Source organism: Staurois parvus, unplaced genomic scaffold, assembly GCF_062004578.1.
Source record: "Staurois parvus isolate SC_StPar_1 unplaced genomic scaffold, SC_StPar_1.0 ptg000665l, whole genome shotgun sequence".
NCBI lineage: Eukaryota > Metazoa > Chordata > Amphibia > Anura > Ranidae > Staurois > Staurois parvus.
The window spans coordinates 27,648-49,060 of NW_028318461.1; the positions used below are offsets into that span (position 1 = coordinate 27,648).

The window sequence follows — 21,413 nt, forward strand, 5'->3', positions numbered from 1 at the left end:
GATCTGATATGAGAAGGTACAGAAATTGGGTCTGATCTGATGTGAGTAGGTACAGAAATTGGGTCTGATCTGATGTGAGTAGGTACAGAAATTGGGTCTGATCTGATGTGAGTAGGTACAGAAATTGGGTCTGATCTGATGTGAGTATGTACAGAAATTGGGTCTGATCAGATATGAGAAGGTACAGAAATTGGGTCTGATCTGGAATTGTGAAGCTGCATGAACTGCTCATAGTTCTCAAGGTGTGCAAATTTGGACTGATCTGAGATCTGAAGGTTAAAAAATTGGGCCGGATCTGAGGTATGAAGGTACAGAAATTTGGTCTCATTTGAGATCTGAAGGTGTAGGAATTGGGGCTGATCTGAGATGTGAAGGTGAAGAAATTGTTGAAGGTAGACTTGGCAATGCAGTCTACAACTGGATCTTTGTGTAAGAAAATATTTTCACCTATGAAAGGAATATTGAACCAATATTGCACTCTGCTGACCTCTGATCACCACGTGTGAGTAACCATTTCTTTTTAGCACTTACCATTGATCTCTGCAAGCCTAATATGCTTTTTAGATTATTATTCAAGTTGCTTATAGTATTTATTTTATAAATATTCCTTTTCGTGATTGAGAGTGAGAAGTTGACATTTATTTTTTTCGTAGCTGGTACTTTCAATTTTGGCACAAATTGTGCTCAAAAGGTCACCTACCCCTGCTTTAGGATGTTCAGTACTTGGAAATCCTTTATTTAAAGCTCAAAAACATGGTTGGACAGAAAGACAAATCTCTGTATTCCATTTTAAAAGTTTACACAGAGCAGTCATGTGGATGACATTACTTACAGCTTTTGGTCTCCAGCCTGCTTAATGGACAGTGAAAGAGCATGGCAGCCAAATGGGGCAAACTCTCTGTCCCACTTCAGTATATTAACATGCGGCACACCCAACTGGCTTCCGCTCCTTCCCTTACCTCTCCTGCTGTGTTGGGGATTACAACAAGCAGACACCAAATCAATGAAGGTACATACACTATTTCCGTGTAAAAAAAATAAAATAAAAAATTACATACATTTTCTCAAGCTTACCAGAGCAAAGTTCTTTGTAATATTGTTGGTTGGTGAGAACCTGCATAAGAACAGATCTCATTGCACCACCCATTTTGGTTAAATCCTCCAGAAAGGAGATCTGAGGTTCCAAAGCCTGAAGGGTCTTCTGGAGGTCCTTTTCAGACGATGAATCTGGAAAAAATAACCACAAAACTTATGAAATACATGTTAAAAAAACATGTTTTTTTTCAGGTATTTACCAAAACATATTCAAGCTATAGTTATATAATGGATATGGGCTGAAAATGCACACTCTCCAGTTGAATTTGAGGGTATGTACATCCAAATTGGAGGAAGGGTTTAGGAATCACAGCTCTAAAGAGTAGCCATCCCCCCTTTTTCAAGGGACCAAAAGTAACTGGACAAAATGAATATAATCATAAATAAAATGTTCATTTTTAATATTTTGTTGAGAATCCTTTACTGGCAATGACTGCCTGAAGTCTGGAATGCATGGACATTACCAAAGACTGGGTTTCCTCCTTTCTGATGCTAGGTTCTAACTGCAGCTGTTTTCAGGTGTCCTTTGTTTGTGGGCAATTCTGCCTTTAGTTTTGCCTTCAGCAAGTGAAATGCATGCTCAAATGGGTTGAGATCAGGTGATATACTCGGCCATTGCAGAATAATCCACTTTTCCTTCGAAAGCTCCTGGGTTGCTTTTGCAGTGTGTTTTGGATTATTGTCCACCTGTACTGTGAAGCGCTGTCCAATCAACTTTGCTGCATTTGGCTGAATCTGGGCTGACAGTATATCTCTAAACACTGCAGAATTCATTCGGCTGCTCCTGTCTTCTGTCACATCATCAATAAACACCAATAACCCAGTGCCACTGGAAGCCATGCATGCCCATGCCATCACACTGCCTCCACCATGTTTTTACAGATGACGTTGTGTGCTTTGGATCATGAGCTGTTCCAAGCCTTCTCCACACTTTTTTCTTCTCGTCATTCTGGTAACGATTAATCTTATTTTCATCCGTCCAAAGAACGCTTTTCCAGAACTGGTCCGGCTTTTTTTTTTTGATGTTTTTTGGCAAAGTCTAATCTGGCTTTCTATTCTTCAGGTTTATGAATGGTTTGCACCTTGTGGTGAACCCTCTGTATTTGCTCTTGTGAAGTCTTCTCTTGATTGTAGACTTTGACAATGATACACCCACCTCCTGCAGAGTGTCCTTCACTTGTCTGGATGTTGTGAATGGGTTTTTCTTTACCACAGAGAGGATCCTGCGATCATCCACCACTGTTCTCTGCGGACGTCCATGCCTTTTTATGTTGCTGAGCTCACCAGTGTGGCGTTCTTTCCTCAGAATGTACAAAACTGTTGATTTGGCCACTCCTAATGTTGCTGCTATCTCTCTGATGGATTTGTTTCATTTTTGAAGCCTTACAATGGCCTGTTTCATTTGCATGGACAGCTCCTTTGAACGCATGATGTAGGTTCACAGCAATAGATTCCAAATGCAAATACCACACTTAGAATCAACTCCAGACTTTTTACCTTAACTGATGAAGAAATAATTGAGTAGCCCACACCTGGCCATGAAACCGCTTTTGATTCAATTGTCCAATTACTTTTGGTCCCTTGAAAAATGGGGGATGGCTACTCTTAAGAGCTGTGATTCCTAAACCCTTCCTCCAATTTGGATGTAGATACCATCAAATTAAACCCAAGAGTGTGCACTTTCAGCCAAATACACATTATAGAACTTTAGCTTGAATATGTTTTGGTAAATAAAATAAAATTGTGCCTGTTCAAATATATATATATATGGACCTAACTGTACAAACATACACACGTATATACATACGCATGGCAAACATCACAAAACAGCTAAAAACGGAACATTTTAATGCTTATGCCTTGATATAAACAATGGTTCCTTCTGCTGGCCGTGTCACTGCTGTATCATGCAGTGATGAAGAGGTCAGTAGAAAAACTAAATGCAAAGTGGAGAATTGGCATCTGACAGTTCCAGAAGTGTGTCAACTGAAGAGAATTCTCCAGGTACCATAGTCTATGAAGAGATCAAAGACTGGCAGTGTTGGCAGCAGTACAGGCATGTATAAATATCTCTTCTTTACAAGGCAACTTTTAAGAAAACTGAACTAACAGCACAAATCCTGCAACCAGCTTGTTTTAACTTAGAATCAACACCAGACTTTTTACCTTTCTTAACTAATGAAGAAATAATGGAGTAGCCCACACCTGGCCATAGCAAGCATATGCATATATATACAGTTTCACTGAAATGAAATTATTCTGTAGAGCTGCATATATGCGTACTTGTGTTTGTGCTAGGAGTGTGCTGCACAGTGTGCTCCCAATACAGAGACCAAGTTGTCACTGACAGCTCTGGGTCTGGTACTGATAGGTCAATTCTTGATCATATGATCACTGTGATAGCCTGTGATCGGCTATCACAGTGATCAGCCACTGTACAGCCTGATTTTTTTCTCCTCTTAAAAAATATTAAAGTCTTGGTTTTTTTTTTTCTTAAAAAATAACAAACATGTCATACTTACCTGCTCCGTGCAGAGCAGCCTGGATCCTCCTCTTCTCAGGTCCCCCCGCTGGTGCTCCTGGCCCCTCCCTTCTGTCGAGTGCCCCCATAGCAAACAGCTTGCTATGGAGGCACTAGAGCAGGCAAGCTCCCAAGCCGCAGTTCTTTGTGTCCATTCATACACAGAGCCGCAGCTCGGCTCCGCCTGCATTTTCTGATTGGCTCACTGGCTGTGGTTGACAGCAGCAGGAGCCAATGGCTCCTGTTGCTTCCTCAGCCAGTCAGGAATGAAAGTCCCCAGAGAACCAAGGATCTATTGGACATCGCTGATCGCTGGATCAAGAAAGGGCTCAGATGTTAGAGGGGCTGCTACACACAGGTTTTTTTACCATCATGCACAGAATGCATGAAGGTAAAAAACATTGAGACTTTAGAACCTCTTCAAGGGTTGGTTCCCAACACAAACGCAGTCCAGATGCATTCACATGCATTTCTGCATGCGCATTTCCATGCATTTTTTATGCATTCCGTAGTGTTGAGTTATGATGCATTGCAGTGTTGTTTCCCCCTATTTATGATAAGGAAAGTGACATTATTGTCAACGGACTCAGCACAGTACGACTATAAAAAAGGTTTGCGTACTAGACGCCAGTGCAATTTCAGCCCCATAGACTTCTATGTTATCTCAGAAGTTGCATTAGCATTAGATAAGAAGCTATGCTATTTCCTACAGGACTTTGATTGACCAGTGTTTTCTTCTTTAACCCTCACCTCTCCTCCCTGGTTTCCTGACTTATCTTACCAAAGTTGCATATGAATGGCTTCTGCTTATGCGATTTGTGCGATTGTTGACATAGAAATCAATGGGGCTGAAATCGCAGGGCGCCACTGAAAACAATGCGATTTCCCTTGTCATGCAATTCTGTGCTACTCAAGTCCCATCAGAAAATGCACTACTGTGAAGGGGGCCAATTGCATTCAGGTGCAACTTTGATGTGTTCCAGTACAGTTCAGTGCAGAAAAAAATGGCGCATGTCCTCATCTTTTTCCTGCACTGGTGTGAACTATGCCACTGTAATCCATATAACCCACTGTCCATGTGTTTTTGATGAATTTAAAAAAAAAAAAAAAAAAAAAAAAAAACACGCACTGGACTGCGTCTAGTGTGAACCAGCCCTGAATGCAGTTGAGGGCTGATAAAATAACTAGACCAGGGTTTGATCTATGTCAGAGCCAGGTCAATGTTACAGTCAAATCAGAGTGTTTTAGCCAGGATTAAAAAGAAAAAAAAAATTATTTTGTGTCAGAGTCTGCTAGTGTGTTTTAGGCAAGAAAAAAAAAAAAAAAAAAAAGTTCACAATTGTTTCTAAGCCCTACCACAGCTAAAAAGATTTTTTGTTTTATTATTTAGTACAATTTAACTTTCATATTCGGAAAAAAAATATCCATTAACATTAACCACCAAATAAAGGCCCACTTTGTCCTGGAAAAAAAAAAAAAGAAGGTTAATCTACTTGGATACACAAGTAGTTTTAAAATTTTATTAACACATGTCCAAGTGGCAAAAATGGTTTCAGGCACTAAAGTGTATGTTACCCCTACATTTCATATTTCTGATGTGTGTCTGTTGTACAATGTACTTGTATGAAAAAGTATCCTGTTCTATTTGTAATGCTTCCTATGTGTAAAATATCTGGTAATTCTGCCAGTCCCCATGCTTTCTCATTTCAAACTGACCATGCTAGACATTGGCTTTCAAGGCAAAAATGCCAGCAGGGGACCCGAGAAGAGGAGTATCGGAGCTGCTCTGTGCAAAACCTTTGTGTGACATGTTAGGGTTTTTTTTTTTTTTTTTTTTTTTAAACAACCTTTAGTATTGCTTTAGCTCTAGGGGATGAGGAATAAGATGTAATACTTTCCTTATGCCTTGCTCCGAAGTGAGGACCACCCACATATACAATTCAGGACTACTGGTCCTGTATTGTTCTTGATGATGTCTATGTGTGACCATAGTATGGAGAGTCTAATAAATGAGGCTTCCGGGGACCAGCAAGAGAGAATGTCACCAGCACACCAAGGATCACCAATATGGGTCCAAAAGTTTTAATGAACTATCACATAGTTACAGCAAGGCAACATTTCCGAGTCTCGTTGGACCCCTTCATCAGGCATGTGACCAAAAATGGTGTGAGGTTTCCACCCAGAACTCATTAAACTATAGGTTATTAGTTACTGAAGAGGTCAAGGTTCAGCTGTGCCAAGTGAAACGTGAACCTGCAGTGTTGGAATTACCGACACAGGATACAGAAAATCAGACCTCAGCTTTGCAGGAGATTGACAACGCGATCGCAACATACACCATAAGACAGAAGCAGTCTAAAAAGAGACAAATTTAAACAGGTAAACCAGGGTTACCAAAAAAGGTAGAATTTACCCATGGTTAACTGGGACCTCTAGGCCCAGGAGGAGATTACGTACTCGACCTCTACCACAGAAACCAACAAAAGGAAGCCCCCAGATTTCATCTGAGAGCAAGCGTCTAACCGAGAATTCTTCTACAGATAGTGAAGTCGGCACATCTGGTTGCTTCATAGCCCTTGTTCCTGAAAGTAGCACACCCCTTTTTCAAAGGGTTGCAGATGGCGAAGAACCAGGAGGGGAAACAAGCCGTGGATATCAAACACAGCAACCGCCAACACACGGGCAGAAAAGTCCAGTAGTTAAGGCACATCACAAAGGGTGAGTCTTGTCTAAAAGGACTGTCATTCTGTCCTGTGTCAAGGTTTAATGACTTCAACTTTGAAATAGAAATATTCACGTTTGAGAGGACATTGAAAATCAAATAGTTCTTTCACAAGGCATTATGAACACTCTAAATTCTCTCATCACCATCGGCCAAGCCAATGGCTGAATCTCTAATGAGAAAGCTGAATTCTTGATGGACGACCACCCAAAGCTACCTGTGATATATGGGTCACCTAAAATTTACAAGGGTACAAACCCTTTAAAATTTAGGCCAATTGTTTCTGGTACAGGGTCAATCACTCAACCTTTAGCTCAGCTACTGGACTTTCATCTTAAACCGTTGGTTCAGAACCTGCCACCATATGTCAGGGACACAGGGAATTTTTTGGATAAACTCGGGGAATTCTCGGCTTCAATGCAAATAGCAACAATGGACATTTCGTCCGTGTATAAAAACATGCCTAATAAAGCAGGTTTGGTGGCGGTTAAACATTTCTGGTTCAGATCGACGGCCCAGAATCTTCCATGTCAATACCTTATTGTTTACATTTTGTACTTTGAAAGCAATTTTTTTTGCATTTGAGGGGGCCATCTATGCCCATATACACGGCAATGCCATGGGCAGTTCTGCTGCCCCTTCCTTTGCAAATTTGTTTGTTGGGTATATGGAGGAGCACACCATTTATCCCATGTGTGTTTATTGATCATGTCAAATGCTAAGATATATTGACGATATCTTCCTTATTTGGGAAGGAAAAACATCGATTTTCTAAGAGTTTGTCGATCATCTTAACAGCATTTTTACCGGTACCATTTTCAACCCTGAGATATCCCCCAACATCATTACATATCTTGATGCGAGGATCACTAATAACCAGGGTACAATCCAGACATCTGGGTTCTCAAAACCAACAGACAGGAACACCCTACTACATTACCAGAGCGCACATTTCAAGCATCTCCGTGATAGCCTGCCTAAGAGGGTGTTACGCATTTGCTCCTGTATGAATGACAGGACAACTTGAGGCTATGTACATAAAATTTGTGGAATGAGGTTATCCTACTAGAGTACTTGACCAGGCATTAGCCAGCGCTACAGCAGATTTTGAAGGCAGCCCTAGGGCCAGCAACAGGCCGCGATTTATACACGGCTTCAATCAGTAATTTGAGTGTACTAAACAAGCGGTCATGCGTAAAATAAACATCCTTAGCGCTGATGACACTATTACCCGACAAAGAATCCACCGTTATTGGTAGTTCCCTACGTGACATATTAGTTCAAGCGGACCCTAGGATCAAGTACACTAAGGCCGTGTTCAAGTTCTCAAAAAAAACAGGGTTGTTAAAAGTGTTACACTTGGTATGAAACTCATTAATCTGTGGGGAATAATTTCACACATCGCTACAGAGGGAAACGTCACCAGATACAGGTTTGCCTGAACTGTAACACAGATTACTGCATTTATATTTTGAAATGCCCCTGCTCACTAGTTTATGTGGGTAAAAGAAAAAGGTCCCTTTAAGTGTAAGTTTCAGAAACACAGGACATTAGAACAGCTCTAGTCAAGAGTATCAAGGGTGAACAGACCGATTTGAGCAAACCTGTAGCAGTCCATTTTATTTTGGCAGGACACCAGGTACATGAACTGAGGGGCATGACCTTCGAACACATCAGTTGATCGGCAAGAGGAGGAGATCATGACAACTTCCTCCGCCATCATGAAGCTTATTGGATCCGTAACCTTGACACGACACAACCGAGGGAATCATAATATCAATACATCATATTTGTGCTTTTTGGAGAGCAGATGAACTTTGGTCAGGATGATTTCCCATGATTGAAGTGTATATAGCTTTGGTCACATGCCTGATGAAGAGACTCTGAAACATTGCCTTGCTGTAACTATGATCGTTCATTAAAACTTTTGGACCCATAGTGGTGATCCTCGGTGTGCCGGTGACATTCTCCCTTTCTAATTCTGTTTGGTTACAGCCAACAGTCGCTGCAACATCCACTTATACACACAGCCATTTGTAAACACAGGAACTTGTGCGTTTGGACTTGCTTCAGGGGACCAGCACAGACTGAAGGTGCCTGCCCAAGTGATAAGTAAGATATTACACCTTAATGCTCATCCCCTAGAATTGATAAGCATTTAAATTATATTGCCTGATGCCCGGGACATGCAGTTCTGGGTGCTGGGCAGGTGGTTTTCTTTTACTGCTAGCCCTGCTGCAGGCAAGCAGCTGGGTTTACTTTTCTTTTTTTCTTAGGCGATTCCCATTCTAAGCAGTAGTGATCGAGTCACTTCTGCAGCCAGCGGAAGGACCCCCCCCCCCTCCCCCTGAAGTCCTGCTGTGGGTCCTTGTAGAGGATGTCCACACTGCGCCACCCCAGGGAGAGTTCCATAGTGCTGGCTGGACTGAGGAGATCAGAGCCGCAGGAGGCCGGGCTTTGGGGCCAAGTCCATCTACCGAACTAGAGACCGATCTAGGAAGAGAGCCGGAAAGAGGAGGGGAAAGACCGTGCCATCCGTCAGACACACCTCCACCAGGATAACATGGCCTCACCTCCACCTCCTGGACCAGTCCTCTTGTCCGCCAGCGGTGACACCCACCCAGGGCCTGAGACACACACACACACGTAGTGACCCCTAATAGCACTTCTACTGGAAACACTGATCAATGACCCTGACCCTCCAAATCTATATGGGGGAATCCTTATGCTGCAGAGGATGAGGACACCTACCTGATACCCCTTATATAACCTCTGATTTTTTTTCTTTTTTACATTTAGCCTCTCTTTTTCTTTTGTGCCCCAGTTAACTGAACAGCCACTCTATCACTTCTGGGAGCAGCGGAAGGGGGCCCCCTCCCCCTACCACCCTTTCTGGGCTCTCCTGTCTAATCCAATCGCGAAGCCTGAGAGTGTCGCAACCAGCGGCGGCACTACACAAAACAGAGGAACCAACGTTGTTCCTCCCTCACGGTTAGCATGGCCGTTAGCTGCCAGGAAAGCAGCCAATCAGACCAATCTGTGTCCGATCGGCTGCACTGAAGCCCAGAGGCGAGATCTGGGATCTAATAGCTCCCAGATCTCTCCATTAGGAGAACCTGTCATGGCCCATGGTATCACAAGGGATGCTGCTAATCCCTTGTGATAGCTTAATGCAAAAACAGAAATTAAAGAGACAATGTGAAAAAAAAAAAAAAATTATTTAGATTTAACTAAATAAAATTAAAGCGTCCCGGCTCCCTCGAGCTTACGCTAAATGCTAAAGCATATGCAAGTTCAGCACACATATGTAAACAGTGATCGCACACTTGTGGTGTATTGTAGCGAACGTCAGAGCAAGAGCAATAATTCCAGTGCAAGACTTCTTGTGTAACTATAAATTGGTAACCTGTAAAAGGTGTTTAAAGCGTCACCTAGAGAGAATATGTACCATAGTTTGGCACCATTCCATGGGCGTACGCAATTTTAAAGTGTGACATGTTGGGTATTTACTTGGCGTAAAATCATCTTTTACATAAAAAACTGGGAAGTATATTGTGTTTGTATGCAATAAAATTCATGAAAGGGTTTTCCCCAAAAAATTGCTTTTGAAAAACCGCTGCGTAAATACCGTGAAACATGAAAAAATTGCAACATTCATCATATATACAGTATATGTTTGGTGTTCTAAGCAATTTTCTAGCACACTAAAGGCTGATTTTTACATGTAGAAGAATGTCAGAACTGGCCCAGTAGGCAAGTGGTTAACGAAACGGACACTGGAGCTTGAACTGGGTGCTCAGCATTCGCTTGTACTGAGTCCTAAGTAAATGGACTGGCGCCTGATTAACTTGCTCAGCAGATGCAGATCTACTGAGTGTTAAGAGAACCCAACACTCCCCTTTTCCTGACAAGCAACCAATTAGTGCTCCTCACACTGCAAGGTCTCTCCCCACCCTGCTAATGAAGGCGTGGTAAAAAGTTTTAAAAACATGAAAAAAGAATAACGTTGCAATAAAGTCCCTTTCATTTTTAAAAGCCCAAGGAATTCCTAAAAGCATCACTGCATCCTAATAAAAAACATCAATAAATCTTGCTATCAATACCTTATTTAAATATGGTTTTATTATTTGTTTTCTTATCAGGACAAGTAGACAGGGACCCTGATTTGGTCCCTTGGACAAGTAGGGTTTTTTTGGGTTTTTTTAATTTCCACACCCCTGTAACCCTTAGGCTGAATTCACACCTAGGCGGTTTGAATCGTGGGCAGAATCGCAGAGAATCTGCCTGCGATTTCAAAACGCTCTACTAAAATGGCAAAATGCACAGCGCAGATATTAGATGCCATTCATTGGAATGGCACCTAAGAACGTGGTGCAGTTCTGTGATTGTCGCATGATAAATTGCACTGCAATAACGGGAAACTACAACGTGCGCAGCTTGTCGCCCAAAAGAAGCTCCTGCTCCTTTTCTGGGAGACAAGTTTCGCGGCTGCGGTTTACTGTGACTTATCAAGCGACAGAACCACACCGCATTTTTAGGAGCCATTAAAACGAATGGCAGCTAAAATCCACATTGTGCGTTTTGCCATTTTAGTACAGCGCTTTCAAATCGTGAGCAGAATTGTGGCCATTCTGCCCAAGAGTCAAAACGCTTAGATGTGAATGCAGTCTAACAGTACAGGTGCCCCATTGCAAGGTAATTTTTGAAATTCAAAAGAGGTAGGCATTAATGAAAGTTTAATTCTACTTTAAGATAAAAGGTACCCGGACTCCTATAAATCTTACAAGGGTATAGTTTATGACTAAATACAAAACCTATATTGTAGTTAACATCTTATTATTAACGATGTTCATTTTCAGCTGTAAGCCTTGAAAGAATAACACGTATTCAGATGATCTATCAGGACATATCTTTAACAAGCCAAAGCAGAAACCTTACAATCTGTATATCTTCCCACAAGAAACATGTCACGCACACAGATGTCAGTGCTGGTAGAAGGCAAAGATGTTATTACTACAAGTGCACCATTTAATAAATCTCTCCATGTAATGCAAAAATAACTAGCATTTCTGCAATAGATCTCAAATGTATAGACTTAGAAATGCTTATATTATATACAGTTAGGTCTATATATATTTAGACACAGGCACACAGTTTTTTTTCAGATATTTACTAAAATATATTCAAGCTATAGTTATATAATGGATATGGGCTGAAAGAGCACACTCTCAGGTTTAATTTGAAGGTCTGTATATCCAAATTGGAATAAGGGTTTACGAATTACAGCTCTTAAGAGTAGCCATCCCCCATTTTTCAAGGGACCAAAAGTAATTGGACAATAGAATCAAAAGTGGTTTCATGGCCAGGTGTGGGCTACTCCATTATTTCTTCATCAATTAAGAAAGGTAAAAAGTCTGGAGTTGATTCATTTGGTATTTGCATTTAGAATCTATTGCTGTGAACCTACATCATGCGTTCAAAGGAGCTGTCCATGCAAGTGAAACAGGCCATTGTAAGGCTTCAAAAATGAAACAAAACCATCAGAGAGATAGCAGCAACATTAGGAGTGGCCAAATCAACAGTTTTGTACATTCTGAGGAAAGAACGCCGCACTGGTGAGCTCAGCAACATAAAAAGGCATGGACGTCCGCAGAAGACAACAGTGGTGGATGATCGCAGGATCCCCTCTATGGTAAAGAAAAACCCATTCACAACATCCAGACAAGTGAAGGACACTCTGCAGGAGGTGGGCGTATCATTGTCAAAGTCTACAATCAAGAGAAGACTTCAGGAGAGCAAATACAGAGGGTTCACCACAAGGTACAAGCCATTTATAAAGCCTGAAGAACAAAAAAGCCAGATTAGACTGCCAAAAAACATCTAAAAAAGCCAGACCAGTTCGGGAAAAGCATTCTTTGGATGGATGAAACTAAGATTAATCTGTACCAGAACGACAGGAAGAAAAAAGTGTGGAGAAGGCTTGGAACAGCTCATGATCCAAAGCACGCAATGTCCTCTAAAAAACACGGTGGAGGCAGTGTGATGGCATGGGCATGTATGGCTTCCAGTGGCACCTGGTCATTGGTGTTTATTGATGATGTGGACAAGACAGAAGCAGCCGGATGAATTCTGCAGTGTTTAGAGATATACTGTCAGACCAGATTCAGCCAAATGCAGCAAAGTTGATTGGACAGCGTTTCACAGTACAGTTGGACAATGACCCAAAACACATTGCAAAATCAACCCAGGAGCTTTTGAAGGAAAAGATGAGGAATATTCTGCAATGGCCGAGTCAATCACCTGATCTCAACCCAATTGAGCATGCATTTCACTTGCTGAAGGCAAAACTAAAAGGCAGAATTACCCACAAACAAAAAACAACCGAAGACAGCTGCAGTTAGAGCCTGGCAAAGCATAAGAAAGGTGGAAACCCAGTCTTTGGTAATGTCCATCATATGTTCCAGACTTCAGGCAGTCATTGCCAGTAAAGGATTCTCAACAAAATATTAAAAATGAACATTTTATTTATGATTATATTCATTTGTCCAATTACATTGGAGGATGGAAAATGGAGGAATGGTGTATAAAAATGGTTGCAGTTCCTAAAATTTGTACTTTAGGTTTATGTCCAACCCTTTGAATTAAAGCTGAAAGTCTGCACTTCAAATTCATTTGGATGGTTTCCTTTTAATTCATTCTGGTGGAATATAGAGCTAAAGTATGAAAATCGTGCCTATGTCCAAATATGTATGGACCTAACAGTATATGAACATAAACGCAAAATGCAGATACAGTTTGTCAAATGGAGTTTTTTTTCCTACTTACATAAGAACAAGTACATACTTACATAAAACATAAACGGGTAATTTACCTACATGCTCCCTACTTAGTCATGAAAAGAAGGTTTTTTGATGAAAGATCCCCTAAAAGTTCCAGCAATTACACCTATGTTGTAAAACTGAAAATTGTGTTACATATTTTGTTATGAAAAAAGTTCACCCAAAATAAATTGTTCGGCTTGGACTTAGGTGGTATATACCCAAGAAAGGTCTACCACTCCAACCAAAAATAAAAAAAAATACAATTTTAAGTGGACATGATTTTCAAAAACTGTATGAATTATTTCTGATGAAGTTGGACTAATGAGCCCCCAAAACACAATGGGTACTCCTGTGACGCTTACTTTCCCAAATAAAAATTAAGTGGACCTTTTAAAAAAATCATTGGTGTGCTCACTTTTTAACTGTGTTTTTGTATTACAATTATAGTGGCCTATGCTGGTTTTAACTAGCTTACATTATCCTTTATACTGGGGTCAAGTGAGCAAGCAACACTTCATTTTCAGAATAGAACAATAGGAAAAGCTATTGCTGAGGCAACCCAAAGTCACCTGTAGTCAGACAAATGCTGGCTCCTCAACTGTCTGAGCTCACATACTGTTCACATACATCACGCACAACCTCTGATTGGCAGTTTGTGTGGCAACGCAGCAGTTCTACCTTTTCCCTACTCCCTCCAAAACTAGAACGTGGCTAGATTTCAATTTTAATAAAATATATTAAAGACACAAGAATCAAAGCATTATGCACATACATAATTACCTGGCTCACTGTAGCCATCTCTTAAGTACTGAATTAGATAGAAGATGAAGCGAGGGATCACTAGCTCAGTCATCACCAGTAAATCTTGTGGCACAGAAGGAACACATGAGCTCGATTTAACTCTGTGCCGCTTGCAAAATCTGAAAAGGATAAAAAAAATTTGTAAAGAAAAAAAAAAAAAGTAAAATCGGTGCAGAAATATTTAGGTCATTAAAAGGTGGTCATAGATGGATCAACGTTCGCCTGGTTTGGCAGGACCTAGCCTAATTTCAGTGTGTGGCTGTCACTGTTTGACAAAAGTCAATCATTAGAATCACTTCTATCCAATTAAGTTGGAGAACTGTTGCTGATAAGAGTCTGCAGCTGCTGATCAGTATATTCTGACAGCGTTGAGTCCTGTTGTCAGAGTATGATGCCCCGGGCACAGGCGATTCCTCCACCCACCTCGTTTATGTGGGTAAAAGAATCTGTTCATTTTATTTGTTTATTTTTTTAGCCCACTGCCTAAAAAGGGAAAAAAAGAATTACCTATGACAAGCCTAAAGTAGTTGTAAACCTTGCTAGTACCAAACACCATGACTGAACTGACAATCAAGCTTGAATGGACTGTGATTTTGGGGTTTTTTTTAGGTTTTGTTTTTTTGCATTTATAGCACTGTTCAGCTTGATACCTGCAGGTCACACTGGAAGTGGCGTTACTGCTGAGCCTCTGCATTTCCATGGCAATGGAATACAACCAGACCCAACAGCAAACATCACTTCCTCCTTTCACCATCCAAGAGCAGGAATGGGCGATAATGGGCGGCTCTGCACAGACTATGGGAGATAAAGGCACACTGTGCTCTTGCACAGCACCTCTACATCTTTAGCAGGATGGCATAAGACGGAAACTGACCACAGTAGCATCGATTGGTAGCCATGCTACTGTGGTCAGTTTACTAGTAGAAGGAGCAGCATAGGCAGGATCAACCAGGTATCAATTTTCAGGTTTCATTTTTTCCCATCCCATTTTATTTTCATTATTAAATAACTTCTTAATTTTCATTAATTTACAAATTTAATTCTCTTCCCCTACCCTTTTATCCACACACTGTCACCTTACAACAATGGTATAATCACAATTTTGCTTAAACAATTGGTTAATTAATTGCCAATCAGCCCCTATGAAGATTAACTCCGTATGTATATACACAACTATCGGACTCCCACTTCCCCCTGCTTGATAAAGGAGCGCACTTCCACCTCTCCAGGCCAGCGCATGCTCCGAAACGCGTCGCAGTGCACCTTGGTTAACACACCCACGCCGTCGCTGCGTTCCACCCGGCTTTGAGTGAGGACGTGCACGCCGGCCGGCTCCACAGCTGTCTCCCTCCAGCCACCACGCTGCTCCAGTGGAACACTGACACACGGATACCGATGACAGCTCAGTGAACAGATGACAACCCACTCCTGTCCGATGTTACACCACACCACTTTATTTCATGCATTACTTTTACCTCATAAATGTGAGTGTTTCTACTTTTGATCTTCATTAAAGTGTTATGCTGCACTTAGAGGTGCTTCTCCTCTCAGGATCAACCAGGTAAACTAGAGTATCAGCAACCAGAAACTGCAATTTTTTTTAATTTTTACTTTTACAAAACACTTTAAGTACCAATGTCACCTGATAAATGTGTGCCAAAACATACAAATACACTATCACCGTTTACATGTGTACAACAAGAAAAAAAAAAAATTGCCATTGACCACACACATCCAACATATGTAAGTAACTCCAATGCTTTGAAGATTGTTAGTAACAACTTATGGATAAATAGAATAAAGTAACACATACAAAAGATCATAAAATACACAAAAGTATTGGGTAGGTGTTCAACTGCACCTGTACAGCAGGTGCATCTCAGATAGCCAGAGAGAAATGCGATACTCATTTTCCTATGGTTCATTATAAGCCCACAATGATGTATTCTGTTGCCTCATCTACTCTCTCAACAACAGTAAAATAATGCCAGTCAGGACAAAACTCCAAGTAAATATAACATTAGGAGATGTTGGTTTTTATATCAAGTTTTTATGCTGTTTTTCACATTCCAAAAAGAAAATAATGAACTAACCCCACTAAACCCTGGTGCTCATTATTGGGGGTCTGCAAGCTTTGAGCCAACCATCTGCTTTTAAAGAATAAGTTCATCTTTTCTAAAAAAATAAATAAATAAATGCACATCTTTTTCCAGGTAAAAAAAAATGTGCATTTACTTTTTTCACATTGCAGCCTTTAACTACTTGCCCTCCAGAGGATTTATCCCCCTTCCTGACCAGGACATTATTTGCGATAAAGCGCTGCGTTTCTTTAACTGACAATTGCGCAGTCATGCAACGCTGTACATAAATTAAATTTATGTCCTTTTCCCCCCCACAAATAGAGCTTTCTTTCGGTGGTATTTGATCACCTGTGTGTTTTTCTATTTTTTTTTGTGCTATAAACAAAAAAGACTGACAATTTTGAAAAAAAACAAAAAAAAAATATTTTTGACTTTTTGCCATAAAACATATCAAGTAAAAAAAAATGAAAATATCAAATCTCATCATAAATTTTGGCCAAAATGTATTCTTCTAAATGTCTTTGCTAAACAAAAATACCATTACATGTAAATAAATTGGTTTACATGAAAGTTATAGCGTCTACAAATGGCCACACACACACTTTTTTTTTTTCTTTTATACTAGTAATGGCAGCGATCAGAAACTTATAGCGGGACTGCAGCGGGCATTCTGACACTGGGTGGGGGAACTGACTATCTGCCACTGACATCTCAATGACACTAATACAGTGATCAGTGCTAATAAAAAGCACTGACATTGTAGTAATGACACTGGGCAGGAAGGGGTTAACATCTGGGGCAAAGGGTTAACTGTGTGCTGTGTTACTCTCCTGTCAGTGTTACTCAGCGATCGCGGGGTGCCAGCGGGGAATCTCCAGCTGGGACCCGGTGATTGACATCTGTAGCCAACAGTGGCGGTATGCACATGCCCCCTACCCTGAAATGCAAGTCACGTATATAAACGTGATTTTGCACAGCCCTGCCGCCCTGTAGCATTTCTTCTATTATAGGGCGGCAGGGAAGCGGTTAAAGCTTATCTTTAGTGCAATGCAAGGATCTTGCAGACTCCGTAATCTGTCTGTCTGTACCTCCAATATGGGCAGGCAGTTACTGAATGGCAAAAAAACAAAAATCTATGGACTATGAGAGTGCTCACCAGTGCTCTCGCAGTTAATTGAGAACTACAAGTAACTGATGGGTACTAGCACATTATGCCTTTATCTTGAAAGAGATTTTTTTTTTGTTATATCTTTACTACCGCTTTAAATACATAACTGGAATGGTTTTATTCCATTCTGAAATCTAGGTGAGGGCCTTTATTTGAATACATGTTATGCAGAATAGATGTTTGAAAGAAAAAATGGTCAAGTAGTAAGGTATATATATGCCTAGTAACATTAAACTATAGGAACGCCAATAGGCTGAGATGCTGGTCAACCGTAATGCAAGCCAGCTGTGTTCCTCTGCTTTCTACTTACTGGTATGTGGCTTCAGTGACATTCGGAAGTGTGTTGCTGGCAATTTATTCCTAAAATGTGCTATTAGTGATGATTGAAAGGTACTCTAGCATGGACTGTTCCTCACCATTGCTATGACAACACAAGCTCTTTGCTGAAGTGCACTATGGAAATGAGTTGAATTATACTGCACATAATATTCCATCATATACAATATCCATGCACCTATTACATTATACTTGATTTCATGAACAGTATAGTCAAACATTGTGGAGGGATTTACTAAAAATGGAGCAGACAGAATCTGGTTCAGCTGTGCCTAGTTACCAATCAGATTCTAACTTTAGCTGGTTCGGTCAAGCTTTGAAAATAAAAGCTAGAAGTGATTGGTTGTCATGCTGCTCTAGTCTTAGTAAATTCCCCTCAATTAATCATTTTAAAAGGTCATAATTGTCAAGATTTGCAGAAATCTACAATTTTATTAGTTATATAAAAATATTTTTCAAATCAAAAAAGTCAGCCTGCATTTTTTATGCATATATTTGAAACTAGGTAGCTCATAATCCGAGCAAGGTCCCATCTTTTGAAGTACCCAGGCAAGAGCTAAAGGTTAGGTGACTAAAGCTGGTCATACCCTACTCGAAATTCGGATGGGTTAGCAGGGACCGGACAAATTTAGATCAGTGTGTGGCAGTCCCCTCTCGATAGAAGGTCGAGAAGAATGAGCATGTGATCAATATCTATTGATCAGACAAGTTGATATTTTCCTCTCAATCAGTAGCAGCAGTCACTGATGAGTGTATTTTGAGAGCAGCGGAGCTCCTCTTGGAATAAAATGACCCGGCGAAGGAGGAGTCCTCCATCCACCTCATTTGTGTAGATGGAGAACCTGTTTTTTTTTTCCCGTTCAGCCCTCTAAAAACTAGCAGTCTATGGACAGCTTAAATCTGACCTCTTCACTGAAGTCATCATTACATCCCAGGTCAGCCATATATGTTATATTATTATGACTGGCAGAGAGACATGCAAGTATTTATCTGATCTTTTTACATTGTAGATTCTCCTCAAAGGCCTGGTTGGCATCAATAGTAGATGTTCACAAAGCATTGCTGTGCTTTAATTTAGAAGCTGCAAGAAATGTTTGTCACAATATTGATGTATGTATACCCTTTCTGCCATCTGCAACAAAAGTCAAAGGGAACACTTCCAACACTTCACACCTGCCATACAGGCAATTGCAAAGTCTTACAGACATGTTTTAGAGTTTCAGAAGCATGCGGTGGTAATTTTACTATGGTTTATAGCATATGTAAACCAAATTACGGTTTACTAGTTGCTGAAAGGCAATAAAAAAAGCCTGTCAAGTGCTTTCTGTACACGTCAAAACTTGAAAAGCATATGGGGCATTAGGCATGTTCTAATAATAGGACTGATATCAAATACCTGTGTAAACTCAGCCTAACATCAGTCAAAAAAAATTCCAAAAGTTCTGCAGCCTGAATTCAAAAGTACCAGACAGCCTGTATGGATCAAAATATAGGAGTGGACCAACTTCATCATAAATAGGTACACACTCTGGATTGATGGTTGACCATCCTGAAATAATTCTCGTATCTCAGGGGTCAGCATCTACCAGTAGATCGCGGCCAGGTGACTGGTAGACTACGGTCAGGGCTTGCCAACCTGCTATCCCAGAGCATCAAACAGAGTGCAATACAGAAGGACTATTTGCAAAGTTGGAGCTGTATTAGGGAGCAAGAGCCGCATACGCCGATGTCTCCTCTGTAGGGCTGGCACCTATGCCATGTCACGGTTAGTGGGTGTAGCACCTGCCAAGCATGACATATTCAATGAGGCTGCTCTGCAATTGCCCTGCACCCTTGTGCAGTATAGCAAACAAGGGGTTAAACAGACAGTGGTGTGTTGCTCTCACACAACCTGCTTTAAACCCTTGGACCCCACAGAAGCATGCAGTTACGGGACACTTGTAAAGTGGCCCCATTTACTTGAATGGGCCTCGACTGACAGGCAGTAGTACCCACCAAAAGCAACAGGGGTTTTAATTCCTGCTACAGCATGTGTACACCTTTCACTGTTGCACTAACAGCTAAAGAGGGTAGGGAATGGGGGCGGTAAAACTGTGACTCAACCCCATGGTTTTATCACCCCCAAACTTTACATGTGAACGAGCCCTAAGAGCTCCACTGCACTAAGGGTTCATTCACAAGTGCAGCAGACAGTGTTGCTCCTCTGCAAAGTGATCCAAGTGTGTTTGGCAAGTGGTGAGGAGGTGATATGTTGTCTCCTCAACACTTGATTTAAACCCCTGATTGCAGTACAATGGACGCAATTGAGTCAAGGTAGTACAGCAATTAGAGGTTTAAATCAGGTGTGAAGAGGTGACACTTTTTCACAGTATTTTCTATCTAAAAGCACTTTTCAAAGTTAATTTACTAATGATAGAAGGCAATACACTCTAGCACTGAATTAATAAAGGGGTATAAGCTGTTCACTTAGCAAAGTGAATTTCACTTTGCAAGGGAATGTTTCCTTCGTGAATGAGGTGAATTTATGCCAACTTCCATCATCCAATCATGTAAAAAAAAAAAAAAAAAAAAAAAAAAAAATTTTTTTTTGCTAAGTTCCTTGCATATGGTTGGATTTTTTCCTGTGCACAGTGCATTTTCAGTACATTCACAAAACGAAGATAAAACTCCCATGCAAAATAAAAATTAACTCTGCAAAGTAAACATCTTCTACTCCTTTTGGTAATTCTGGGTGTTGCCATTCATTGTCAATTGCACCCCACCTGAGATACATTGCACTACATGGCACAAATGCAACTACTCTTTGAACAATAGTGTGGGACATATATGTTTAGGCACTGTTGTGGGACTATGTTTAGGGCATTGGAGTGCACAGACCGTCCATTTAAAATGAATGGGTCACCTTACGCAAGGCACCTCAATGTACAATAAACATGCATTCTAGCACACCACATTGTGAATGGGTCCTAATGAACATGAAGGGGACACAGAACTACCATTACAGCAATATTATCCAGCTTGTAGACAGGATTTTCCAGGATTCCCAAATCCTACTCATGTAATTGGCTCACTGCCTCGCTCACAAGCCTAGTGCACGTAATAAAGAATTTCCAGCACAGTCTTTAGGTGTAGTGCACTGGGAGTGTTAACTAGTCATAGATGGATCAATTCTCAGCCAGTTCAGCAGAGATGAGATTCAATCCATCTATGGGCAGGTTGGTTGTACCAAAGTCGTTCCATCCATTGACTAGGGTGCAACCAGCATGTCAGATTTTTTACATGCTATGGTCGCTAACAGTAATCGCTGTTCTCCCGGCAGGAAAGGCATCCCACCAGTGGAACACAATGGAGCGATATTCTTTGTTGCAGCCCATGTTCACACCTGTGCGATTTCACCCGGTGCGTTATTTGGAAAGAGTCAGGGACTTTTTTGAACGCAAAAGGTTGCCTTTTGTTTCTATAGACTTCAATGGAAACACTGCAGAAAAGCATGTATTGCATTTTTGATCCACATGGTAACAAGAAAATGAAAAAAAAAAAAAAAATTAAAAATGCAAAAACGCAGCAGGCCGCAATGCAGAAGTGGCCCAAACACAACCTGTATTAGGTGTGAACCTAGCCTAAGGATGAGATTTGAGCGATCAGACACCACTGATTGCTCAGTTCTCCCTGCCGCTTGTAGCAGAGAGCGATGACTGTCAGTCACCATTGTCTGCTCTGATCCCACCCAGCACTCACTGAAGCGCTGGGCTGTGGAGGGGGCAGGAGTGGCTGGCTCAGGCTCTCAGCGGCTGAGGCAGGTTCCGGTCTAGGCTCCTGAGTGGAGCCTGACCATATATATGGTCACAATCTTTCCCCAGCCTGGATT

General features: G+C 41.0%; 1 protein-coding gene across 1 annotated transcript in view; it reads right to left on the bottom strand.

The window, feature by feature from the left end:
• Positions 1-21,413, bottom strand: part of LOC149447909 (E3 ubiquitin-protein ligase UBR3-like) — a 54,828-nt gene that overhangs the window by 22,268 nt on the left and 11,147 nt on the right. The window contains exons 2-3 of the mRNA XM_089651866.1: positions 13,940-14,079; positions 1,075-1,227 (exon numbers count right to left, since the gene is read on the bottom strand). Coding sequence (XP_089507992.1) covers positions 1,075-1,227; positions 13,940-14,079 — 293 coding nt within the window. The remainder of the gene's footprint in view (positions 1-1,074; positions 1,228-13,939; positions 14,080-21,413) is intronic.